The sequence below is a fragment of the Lipotes vexillifer genome, unplaced genomic scaffold (genome assembly GCF_000442215.2).
Source record: "Lipotes vexillifer unplaced genomic scaffold, Lipotes_vexillifer_v1.1 scaffold230, whole genome shotgun sequence".
In the NCBI taxonomy this organism is placed as follows: Eukaryota; Metazoa; Chordata; class Mammalia; order Artiodactyla; family Lipotidae; genus Lipotes; species Lipotes vexillifer.
The window spans coordinates 7,036,631-7,049,460 of record NW_006775143.1 but is presented as its reverse complement, the minus strand read 5'-3'; the positions used below and the strand labels follow the sequence as shown (position 1 = coordinate 7,049,460).

Genomic DNA, 12,830 nt, shown 5'->3' with positions numbered 1-12,830 from the left:
GCTGGGCCCGTGAGCCGTGGCCGCTGAGCCTGCGCGTCCGGAGCCTGTGCTCCGCGGCGGGAGAGGCCGCAGCAGTGAGAGGCCCGCGTACCGCCAAAAAAAAAAAAAAAAAAAAAGAATATTAGGAAATCTTTTAAATACTTTGATAGTCACTGGCCTACACCATATCTGTGAATCTCCTCCTTGTCCCGTCTTTCTACACCTGTGATCATGTGTGTGAGCTCATTCCCTGGGGGAAGGGGGCCGGTTCTGTTATATGTAGAGATGGGCCCACGTATAGCAATAGCAAGTCTTCCAAATTTCTTAATCTGGGGGATAACAACGTTGGAAAACTCTACACCCACCTAAACAGACAGGGAAACAAAAAACCAAAACCTTTAAATAATCTAAACCCTAGAAGATTCAGGAGAATCATTAACTCACAATGATCATTTCACAATACTTGTTTTAGCAGCAATAACACTGATTAAATTAGCACCACAGGGCAGAAAATTGCAGTTGGAAAGAGACATTAGAAACTAGGCATTTTCATTTGACTGTAGAAATATACCTTATATAACTTGTAAATTTTACTTCCTTATAATTTGGGGTTTTCTGACCAGTTCAGTAATCTCATTGCCTTATCTAAAAGTATGGAAAAATAACTCAGAAGCCATATCAAGAACAAAGTTGCAGGACTCACATTTTCTGATCTCAAAACTTACTATGAAGCTACGTCAATCATGACAGTGTGAGAACGGAAATATAGATGAATAGTACTAAACTGAGAGTCCAAAATAAGCCCTTACATTTATAGTCAACTGATTTTTGACAAGAGTGCCAAAACAATTCCACAGGGGAAAAAACAGTCTTTTTAACAAATGGTGCAGAACATCTGACATCCACATGGAAAAGAATGAAATAGGACTCCTCCCTTACACGATACACAAAAATTAACTTAAAACGTGTCATAGACCTAAATGTAAGAGCTAAAACGATAAAACTCTTAGGAAAAAAGCATAGGAGTAAACCTTTGTGACCTTGGATAAGGCAAAGGCTTCTTAGACATGACACCAAAAGCCTAAGCAACAAAAGAAAAAATAAATTGGACTTCAGCAAAAATTTAAAACTTTTGTGTTTCAAAGGACACCATCAAGAAAGTGGAAGAAAAAAAAAGGAAAGTGAAAGCAACTCGCAGAATAAGAGAAAATATTTGCAAACCCTATACAGGAGATATTATTACTAATGATCCTCATTGTAAGTATATTCCGTAATTGAGAACTGGACTACTTGCTAAAATTTATTTATAACCCCAATACTCATAGAGCTTTCCCTGGTCATTTGCAGACATACACAGAGTGGCTAGTGGCAAAAGAGACACAAAGTTCCCAACTGAGGTCAAAAAAGGCCAAGGGTCTGCCTTCTATTTTCAGCTCTCATACCAAGATTACCAGAGGATGAAGACAGTAGGGGGCAGTGCAGAGCGGCTCAAGAAGCTCCAGCTCTGGGGCCAGCTGAATGGAGTATGAATCCCAACTGTGGGAGGATTAGTCCTGGGGCAGCCTCAGACAAGTTACTGAACACTTTTAAACAAAATTTTCTCTTTTAAAATAAAAGAAGTTATAGGAAGGACTAAAGATTGTAATCTATGTAAGATATGTGCATGTGTGTGCACACTTCCAGTAGGAGCAATGGTTCAGTGTTTGTGGTGACTTTATAGAACATAAAGTTCTATAGGAACTTACAGACCAGGAATACTGAGAATTGACTGTATCTGATAAGGGACTTGGGTCCAGAATACAGAAAGAACTTTGACAACTCAACAAATAACCCAACTGAAAATGGTCGAAGAATATGAGCAAACATTTCTCCAAAGAAGACATACAAATGGCCAATAAGCACATGAAAAGATGCTCAACATCACTAGCCATTGGAGAAATGCAAATCAAAACCACAACAAAATATCACTTCAAACTCACTAGGATAGCCACAATCAAAATGACAGATAATAAATGCTGCTGAAGATTTGGGGAAATTGGAGCCCTTTAACAGATTGCTGGTGACAATGTAAAATAGTGCAGCCATTTTGCAAAACAGTATGGCAGTTCCTCAAAATATTAAACGTGGAGTTACCATATGACCCAACAATTCTGACTGTAGTCAAGAGAAATGAACACATATATCCACACAAAAACTTGTACATGAATGGTCATAGCAGCATTATACATAATAGCCGAGAAGTGTGAATGACTCAATTGCCCATCAACCAACGGATGGATGAATAAAATGTGATATATCCATACAATGGAATATTATTTGGCCATAAAAAGAAATGAGGGACTTCCCTGGTGGTGCAGTGGTTCAGAATCCGCCTGCCAATGCAGGGGACACGGGTTCGATCCCTGGTTCAGGAAGATCCCACATGCCGTGGAGCAAATAAGCCCATGTGCCACAACTACTGAGCCTGTGCATCTAGAGCCTGTGCCACCGCAATGAGAAGCCCATGCACCACAACGAAGAGTAGACCCTGCTCGCCACAACTAGAGAAAGCCCGCACGCAGCAACAAAGACCCAAAGCAGCCAAAAACAAATAAATAAATTTATTTAAAAAAAAAGAAAATGAAGTAACATTGTAAATCAACTATATTTCAATAAAATTTTTTTAAAAAAGGAATGAAAAAATGATACGTGCTACAATATGGATGGACCTTGAAAACATGCTAAGTGTAAGAAGCCAGTCACAAAATATCACTTTTGGGGGGACAAAGGGGAGTGACTGCTAATGAACACAAGCATTTCTTTTCAGGGTGATGAAAATGTTCTCAAATTGTGGCAAGGGTTGTACAATTCTGTGAATACACTAAAAATTACGGAGTTTTATGCTTTAAACAGGTAAATTATACCTCAATAAAGCTGTTTTTTAAAAAAGCATATGTGCTTTCCTCATATATTTTTAGATGGAAACTCTAGAAGTAGATTCCCTCATATAGTACTTTGTTGCTTTGCTAGTAAATCAGATATTAAGTCCAATTTGTACTTACATTATCAAAATCACAATCATAACCCTCAGGAGAGGCTTTTTGCAAAGTTTCTTCCAGAGACTTTACTGTTTTGTAGTTAAAGGCAACATCAAATCCATACTTTTCAAGGCAGGCAACCCTTTTGTCAGACCCTGCTGCTCCAACAACTTTGCAGCCCTAAATGGGGAGAAAAATGGAAACCATTTATAAACCACAAGCATGGGCCAAGTCTATCCTCCTCGTCTAGAATGGCCAGGTTCCTCCAGAACACCCTGCTAGGTGCTGAGCCACATATATAATGGGCCAACAGACCCCCTAGGCGAAATTCGTCCCTAAACTAGGCTATGATACAACCCAACCATCACTTCAGCTTGCCTCTGACCACCCCACCGATCCCTCCTATGTTTAGGTGGTTTGCAGCTCATTTCAACCTGCTGGCTTGACTCTCCTGTTTCTTTATACTGGGGCTTCTCCCTTGCAATGACTTGCATGCTATCTCTTGGTGCAGTGACTCTTTAGACTATAATTTTGGCTCTGCCCTGGGACTCTCATATCAAAGACAGCCCTCCTGGTAACTGCCCCATGTTCTGTGATTTGGCCCAAAGCATTGGACTAGGTGCTACCTAATCATAGAGGAACTGGAGTGCATTCTGAGAAGCACTTTCAGGTTGAGACTAGAGATTATATAGGTACATAGAGAGTAGATCTTCAGAAAGCTCTCTTCTATTCTGAATGTATCGTGAAGACCAGAATATCAGCCTCTGTTTACTTTCAATTGGGGAAAGGCCTTTGGGTTCATACATGTATCTGTACAAACAACAGCCATATACTTTTTCCATTCCTTCATGATTCAAGAAAAAACAATTTTGCAAAATCTCTTATCCTTGGTCCTTTTGCCTTCTAACCTTATACTCTCATAAGATGATCTCATTTACTCTTAAGACCTCACTACCACCTTCATGCAGATGATTCCCTTGTTTATTAACTCCAGCCATGCCTCTCTCCTGAGTTCCAAATCAGTATTTCCAACGACCTATAACAATCTTCACTTGGAGAGCCTAAGGGGCCTCATAATCAATGTGTCTAAAATGGAATCTTTTTTTTTTCCTTGCTTCTTACCTGTTGTTCCTCCTCTATTCTCTACTGTAGTGGGTGATACCATGCAGTTATCCAAACCTGAAACATGTGGGTCAAAGGAGATGCTTTCCTTTCTCTTGTTAGCCACATCCAATCACCAGGTGTTTGTCCTTTTTCAACAAATATCCTTAAAAGCTGCCTCTGACGTCCCATCTTCACTGTCAGGGTATCACAATTTTCATCTGAATTATTGTAAGAGCATCCTAAACTGACTTCTTGTTTCTAGTATTGTGTCCCTATGAACTATTCACCTCCCAGGGTCAAAAAGATTTCTCTAGGGCTTCCCTGGTGGCGCAGTGGTTGAGAGTCCGCCTGCCGATGCAGGGGACGCGGGTTCGTGCCCCGGTCCGGGAAGATCCCACATGCCACGGAGTGGCTGGGCCCGTGAGCCATGGCTGCTGAGCCTGCACGTCCAGAGCCTGTACCCTGCAACGGGAGAGGCCACAACAGGGAGAGGCCCGCGTACCACAAAAAAAAAAAAAAAAAAAAAGATTTCTCTAAAATGCAGAATTAATCATGTCATTCTTCTAAGGATTAAGCACAAACTTCTTAGCATGGCAGTCTCTAATGGAGTTTCTAAAAGAATAGGTTTAAGAATGAGTCCTATCAGGACTTCCCTGGTGGTCCAGTGGTTAAGACTCTGCGCTTCCATGGCAGGGGGCACGGGTTTGACCCCTGGTTGGGGAACTAAGATCCCACATGCTGCATGGCACAGCCAGAAAAAAGAAAAAGATAAGAAAAGAGAGAGAGACGGCTCTTCCCTAATTAAAAAATACGTCCTATCAAATTTTTGAAATAAAAATCCCTTGAAGTTTTAATAAAACATTTAAAATTTGAATTTTGGAAGTATTACTAACTCATTTTGTAAGTCTAGCATAACCCAAAGCTAAACACTGATAAGTTCCAAACAAAAAAACTTTAAACCAAACTCACCTATGAATATAGATGCAAAAATTCTATATAAAATGTTATTAAATCAAATCCAAAAGTATAAATTCATAATACACCATTGGTAAATAACGATTATTTCAGAATGCTATTATGCTTTAACATTAGAAAACTAATGTAATTCCTTAACTGCAAAATTTGCAACCTGTATGACAGCCTCATCTCTTTATTTGTATTCCAAGCTCCCATTAGCACTGGAGACCAGCCCAAACCCTTGGCTGCTGGTTGTAGTCCTGTACTCATCTGTATTCTTCCTAACTCTTCCCCCAGAAACTAGATCCTGAATCCAACATCCAGCCTCTGGCAAAGGATAAGCCAAACCAGATCACCTTGGAACATTTCCACTATGTGATACATCCTGACCATGTGTGAGCTGCCTGATGTCTTGTACCCCTACCATCAAATCAGATCTCTTGAGCACAGACACCTGTCCAGATCAGAGGCAATGTTTCCATGCCCTGCATGCCTCCCATGAGTTAGGTCCCAAGCTGAGGCCCCACCGCTCTGGGCTGACTGCAGTAGCCTTTGCAATGGGGCCGTGTGGGTGATGACTCTTGGTTGGCTGATCTCAAGTCCCTCTTTTAATTGTTGGGGGCAATCATGAAGAAAGGAGGAAATGTTCGGTAAAAACTATGAAAATAGTTACTGCTTACAAATTCACTACTCTAGCAGAGGCCATTCCTGACTTGAGACCTGCAGTGGTATCAAATTACAATGTTCAGGTCATCTTTGCTGTGCCATTTTCCCCATTCCCCCCGTTTCTCAATCATTCCTAATCTCCAGCTTCTCAACGAAATCGACTAGTAGACCGAAGTCCCTGAGACGACAAAAGGTCTGCTGTGTTCACCTCTGCATTCCCAGGGCACACTGTGGGCTCTGAGTAAATGTTTGTTAGGGAGGAAGACACTTACCTTGAGCTTAGCGATCTGCCCCACAACGGAGCCCACTGCTCCTGCGGCCACGTTAACCAGCACCGTTTCTCCACCCGGCATACCACAGATGTCAAGCAGGTCAGAGTAGGCTGTTAGGCTAAGGGAAGAAAAGTAAGGCTATGGGGATAAATTTGTTTCTTTCCCCTATATCTCATTTATATATACCCTGAAGGCCTTCTCAGCAGCTCAGTGCCATGGGTCCAGGTAAAAGACAGAAAATATAGGAAATGGATATTACTAGCCACTAATGGTCCACCTCCTCCTTCTTTACCTCCAGGAGAGGAAAAAAGATGATGGGAACTAGGGAGGGAACAGAGAAGTGGCTGGAAGGAGGGAAGCATCCTGTCCACCCCCAGGCCAAGTTTCAGAGGTGAAAGAAAATAGATCCCCTTAAGCTGTAGGGATCCAAGAACAGAGAGCTTATGCCTCATTCCTATGTAAGTTCTAGGGAGATGCTGAGCTTCGTGGGGAAAGCCTCCATGACATCATAAACAGATATAACACTATATGGTGTCTAGGCCTGAGAGGGTCAGGAAGAAACACCTTGAACTTCCCATGGCTCCAGAGTGGTATGAAAGAACATCTGCAATCTCCCCATCTCATCCCTAGTGAGATGCCAAAGTCAGCTTGCAGGGAAACGACTGGGCCTGCAAAGATGCAGCTCACAGCACCAATGGGGATTATTAGGTCAAGAAACCACCACACTTCAGTGGATTTCCAGCTTGGAAGGGGATGTGGCTGAGGACTCAATGAGAAAAGTTACACTTTTTTTTTTTTTTTTTCTCTCACCGCCGCAGCCTCTCCCGTTGCGGAGCACAGCCTCCGGACGCGCAGGCTCAGCGGCCATGGCTCACGGGCCCAGCCGCTCCGCGGCACGTGGGATCTTCCCGGACCGGGGCATGAACCCGCGTTCCCTGCATCGGCAGGCGGACTCTCAACCACTGCGCCACCAGGGAAGCCCGAGAAAAGTTACACTTTGAGAGGGGGGACCAACGCACAACTAAGATCAAGAGCAAGAAGTTGTTGTCCCTCCTTTACTGGGTTTGTGTTAGCCCTGGGAGCTTTGCATCAACCCTACGGAGAAGACAAAGGAAATTATGAGTTTTAAACCTGAAATGATGGGAGAAATCACTGGCTTAACGGAGGTTTTATTTTATTACACCAGCTTGAGATAGAAATGAAATACAGGAGTAGAAAAATTTTAAGTTCTATTTTTGCTCCCCTGAGTCTGAGCCCATGAAATCTATACTCATTAGGGTGATTGTTAAGCCACTGGCAAAATTTCAGACAATTCACATAAAGTCATTTCTGTGTAAAACAAACTACACGTTGGTGTGACTTAAGCTTATTCAGCCTTGACTACATTTGAGGGCTTGTTAGAGTTGGGCGTTGAAGGGAAAGCAGTGAAAGGCAAACAGCACTTTTTCTGGGGAGCCAAATATCTAATATTCCCTTAACCCACTGTTTTCAAAAGATGGAAGGAACACCACCTGTCTCAGAATAACCTGGAGCTTTATTAAAAATTTAGATTCCCAGACCCTGCCTCAAACCCACTGATTCAAAAATACTGGGATGTGGATATATGAATTTGAATAGGACTCTAGGTGATTCTTATGAATGCAAGCAACTGAGAACCACCGCCTTAATGAATGCTGATATCAGAGTATGCTAGGCAAGTTAGCCTAACTCCCAAAGAGAAGCAGAAGGTACATTTTCAGATTGGGTCATTCCACCCACGACAGCCTGTACACCCCCTCTCCCAATCACCCACAACAGCCCGTACACCCCCTCCCCCAATCACCCACGACAGCCCGTACACCCCCTCCCCCAATCTCCTGTCTAGATGTCTGCAAAATCAGCTTTCAGTTAGACATACTGACCTAAGATGTACAAGGTCTTTCCCAAACATCACCTCCTTTTAAAAGTAAAATGGAGATAGGATGAAGAAGCCAGCAGTAAAGAAATCCTAGAGGGAAAATGAAAGGTATGCTTTGGATGAAGGGGGACTGGGTAGAATCAACAGGTTGGTAGAGCAAAACACTTGAACTCTTCCAGCTTAACAAGAAGACAGAGATCCTATAGAAGGAAATAATGCAATACTTTGGGAGGATGTTAAATCTTTGGAGCCTGGACAGCTGAAAGACCCTAGGTTTCAAAGTTCAACCTCTTTTATAGTTTATAGCAGAAGTTCCAGCATTCTGGAAGGGTTGACCCATCCCACTGGTAAGGGCGCATAATGGCAGGAATTGTCAAAGAATTGGGGGTGTGTTGCTCATGGAGGCTAGAAACATGGCATATGTAACCCCTCCCCCTCACTCTTTGAGAACCACTGGTATGAAGCTGATTATGTGGAGTAGAAACACACTCCTTAGGGGCTTGAAATGGGTGAATGAGAAATATACCCACAAATGAATACATTATCCTCTGTTTTTAGAATTCACATCTCCTAATGTTTTACCAATTACTTTCTCTCCAGCTAAGTCATGGGAGACTGGCTCCTTGGTTTCCTCATGTCCACTTTCACCCCCATGCTCCTACCCCCAGCTCACCATTTAGAGAAGGATGGGTGGGATAACAAGGTGGGAAAGGAAGAGCTCTCACTAGTAGAGGGTACAGACAGGCAGGACAGACCCGAAAGGCTGTCATTCTGTTTAGTGCGTTAGGCATCCTCTAATTTCACAATGTTGTCTCTTGGCTCTGGCAATTCTGAGGAGCTCAAATCCTGTGTGTTATATGAACTTGGGGGGTATGGGACTGGTTTTGCTGGAGGCTGATCATTTGGGGATACATATATTTCCGTTTCATTCTTTAGAAGTCCCTCAAAGGGTGAAAAGAAAGAGGGAGGAAGGGTGGGAAGAAGGAATGAAGAAAGAAAAGGATCACACAACCTGGAGAAATTACTTAGAGAAACTTTCCAGGCTAGGAAAATTTGGGGGACTTCAAAGGGAATTCAGGTGACCTTGCTTCTCCAGGACATAAGAGGAAAACTTGAGGTGCAAAGTGCAGCTGGGCCCTGGAGGGCAGACACAGGATGAACTGACCAGGAGTCCTCCTGAGGGATAAGGCCAAGAGACACTTGAGTGTTTTAAGTCTGCAGCACACTGACTGTACAACTATACTGTGATTCATCTCAGTTATTTAAACTTCAGATCCCTGACACCTTTGGAAACTCAGATGTGGAAAGGAGGTGAGGTATCAGAGACAGTACAGAAAGGCCAAGGTACACTGACCTCTTTTTCCCTTTTTAAACTCTGAAATGGAGGCAGACATGAGTGAGGGGTGAAGCCAAGACCTTTCCAGGGACAGGAGGAGCTGGCTTCTTTGTGTCACACCGTTTACCAGAGGCTTGAGAGGGACTGTGCTGCCTCTCCCTCCCATGCTGCCCCTCACTGGCACTTTCTCTTTGTACCTGATTTCCCCTCTCTCTCCTTCAGTCCCAAGGTTAACTCTAGCCCCTCTTCTTCCCTTCTTAGTCCCATCATCCTTTCTAATCAGCCTCTGAGCCTAGAACGTCTCGAGTCTCTTCTCGTTGATCAAGTTCTGGACCAACCATTTTGGAAAACCAGGATATCAGGTATTCAAATGAGTGAAATAAACCCATGAAACTCACCTGGGCATGCCAACCGTTCCCAGAACCAAAGACAGTGGTAACGTGTCCGGCCACTCTGCAAGCAGCTTTTCCAGGTTTTTCCCATCAGAAATGGAGCGCGCCGTCCAGCCGGAAGGAGCCACTACAGTAGTTCCTATTGGGAAGGCTGAGTTTTTACTTTCCACAACCCTGAAAGAGCACATTCAGACACGGGAAACCCCTTTCCTTTCAAGTGAGTCCGATGCTGCATGCTTAGTGGCCACAAAGGGGTACTGAGTTTCATGTTCCGTGATTTAATATCCTACCACATCTCTCCGTCTGAATTCTTAGCCATTGGTGTCTGCTCTTCAAGAAAAAATATGGGCCCTCAGAGAGGAATTCTCAGCTGGTCCAGCATCTGTCCCTGTCATCACTCACTCTTCTCTCTAAGCAAGAGGTGTTCATCCTCTGGCTCGAGGAAACCTGGACACCAGCCTCTTCTCTTCTTCAGAGGCTACCCTCCATTTCTTAGCCCTTCCTCTCTTTTGAATCCTCAACATTCTCCTCTCTTACTGTCCCTTTCTTACAATCTCATCCTATCTCTACCTCGTCTCTCTCTCTCTTCTTCTTTTAACAGCCAAGTTTCTTCACTTCCTATTCACTTGATAACCCAATGCAACCTGCCTTCCACCCCCACTGTTGGAAGCAGCCTAAACGTCCATCAAGAGAGGAATGGATAAAGAAGATGTGGTACATATATACAATGGAATATTACTCAACCATAAAAAGGAACAAAACTGGGTCATTTGTAGAGATGTGGATGGACCTAGAGAGTGTCATACAGAGTGAAGTAAGTCAGAAAGAGAAAAACAAATATCGTATATTAACACATATATGTGGAATCTGGAAAAATGGTATAGATGACCTTATTTGAAAAGCAGAAATAGAGACACAGATGTAGAGAACAAACGTATGGACACCAAGGGGGAAAGGGGTGGGGTGGGAGGAATTAGGATATGGGGATTGACACATACATACTATTGATACTATGTATAAAAGAGACAACTGACGGGAACATACTGTATAGCACAGGGAACTGTACTTAATGCACTGTGGTGTCCTAAATGGGAGGGAAACCCAAAAGGGAGGGGATATATGTATATGTACGGCTGATTCATTTTGCTGTGCAGTAGAAGCTAACACAACATTGTAAAGCAACGATACTCCAATAAAAATTAATAAAAAAACAAAACAAAAAAACATAAGCCAGGTACCACTGGGTACTTGTTACCCAAAACACGACACACAAAAAGGGATGCTAGTCAACATTTGAAAACGTATTTTTCACTTTAGATTTTTTTTTTTTTTTTTTGTGGTACGCGGGCCTCTCACTGTTGTGGCCTCTCCCGTTGCAGAGCACAGGCTCCGGACGTGCAGGCTCAGTGGCCATGGCTTACGGGCCCAGCCACTCCGTGGCATGTGGGATCTTCCCGGACCAGGGCACGAACCCGTGTCCCCTGCCTCGGCAGGCGGGCTCTCAACCACTGCGCCACCAGGGAAGCCCTCACTTTAGATTTTAATCGCTACCAATCAACTATGAAAAAAATTATTTAAAAGAATGATGGCTGCATTGTTTACCTAGGCAAAAAGTTACTGAGTCAGTGGCCAGTGAAAGCGTTTATTCTCTCCTCTCCCTGAACTGTTTACTAAGTACACACGTTTGAGTCGACTGCAGGTTACCTAAATTAAAAGAATATAGGTAAAGGAAAGGCAAGAAAACCTAATTTTAGTCTTAGCGTCTTTCTCTACCCAAATTATTTGCCAGTAGTGAAATGGAGAATTTCGAGCTTGGCTTCTTTCTTCTTTTAAGTTTTTGGGAAGGAATTCTGGTAACAATGAGAGGTAAATTGTGCACATGAAGATAGGGGATGGTTGTAAAGTAAAGGGGCCAGTTTAATCCCTCACTGCTCTGCTCAGACTTTCGCCTGAAAAAGATGAGCATCCGTGAATCCCATCACTGACATCCTTCTGGGAGAAACAGGGGGAAGCCATAGCGTTTTGAATCAGCTGGATATTTTAAAAGATTGACCACATCAAAGTAGAGTCCAATGCACAACATAAGAAGTTTCTGGAGGAAAATAATACCTCATATAAGGATCCACGGTGAAGAACAAAGCTTCCAGCAGGACCTCTACAAAATAAAGCATTCCACAGGCAATTAGAAACCCTGGCTTGATGCCTTGTCTCTGGCCTTCTAAATAAACACTGACAATCTCTCTGCTTCAGGGTTGCCCTCTCATCTGTGCTTTCTATTGAAGAGCCAAGAAGAGCTCTCACCTTTGGCTCAGTTCAGTTAATAAAAGTAAAAATTATTTTTTAAATTTTTAAATAAAATTTAAAATTATGTTTATTTACTCAGCACTCGCTCCATGCTTTACATAGATTATTTCATATGATGTTCTGAACAATTATTGTTTCCATTTTATTTAAGCTTAGGTTAAGTATCTCGACCAGGGCCACATTTGTAACCACTGTGTTACAGGGCTCACATAGGGCTTTATTACCAGCCTCAGTTAGTATTAAAAAAATACACGCATTTTGCTGGAGTGACCGTCATGCACCCATCCTCTGGAATTTTGCTTCTGAGTTTTGGTTATCCCAACCTAGATGGGATCGATAACTTTGCCATGCTACTTGATTGCATGCCCTTTTCTCAAAGCTTACCTACCTGAAAATAGCCCTTAGAGACACCCTTTAGCACGTGCTCTGCAAAGCTTATCTCCAAACACGTGATGGGATGTGTCGCCATTTCTCTCCCTTCAATTTCTGCAGGGATATTGTCTGCTCACAGGGATAGTCTGAGGTCTTCACACTGCTGCTAGGCAGTTCTTACCCTACTGTCATCGTGGGGCTCACTGGGACAGAGAGGAAATACTCCCCATGGGCTGGCAAAAGTCAGGAAGAACAATGCACCCAAGCATGCGTCTCAATTACCAAGGGAAGTAGAGGGATCTTCTAACATGACATCGAGGCTTCACACACACAGCCTTGAGAAGGTCTCTGCGGCTGTTTGCAAAAGGGCCACAGATACCACCCATCCCTGTGTGCGGGCTTCTTTGCCGTCCTCCCATCAAGAAGTCTACTGCCACACCTTGAATCTGGGCTTGCTTTGATGAACATCATATTAGCAAAGATGATATAAGTAGAGGCTTGAAAAGTGCTTGCATATTGGATCTTGCCAATTCC

At 43.2% G+C, this 12,830-nt stretch overlaps 1 protein-coding gene across 1 annotated transcript in view; it reads right to left on the bottom strand.

The window, feature by feature from the left end:
• The window catches only part of PTGR1 (prostaglandin reductase 1), an 18,434-nt gene that overhangs the window by 5,165 nt on the left and 439 nt on the right, over positions 1 to 12,830 (bottom strand). Inside the window, 6 exon segments of the mRNA XM_007449775.1 lie at positions 119 to 344; positions 3,021 to 3,176; positions 5,996 to 6,113; positions 9,627 to 9,830; positions 10,074 to 10,103; positions 11,730 to 11,775. Coding sequence (XP_007449837.1) covers positions 119 to 344; positions 3,021 to 3,176; positions 5,996 to 6,113; positions 9,627 to 9,830; positions 10,074 to 10,103; positions 11,730 to 11,775 — 780 coding nt within the window.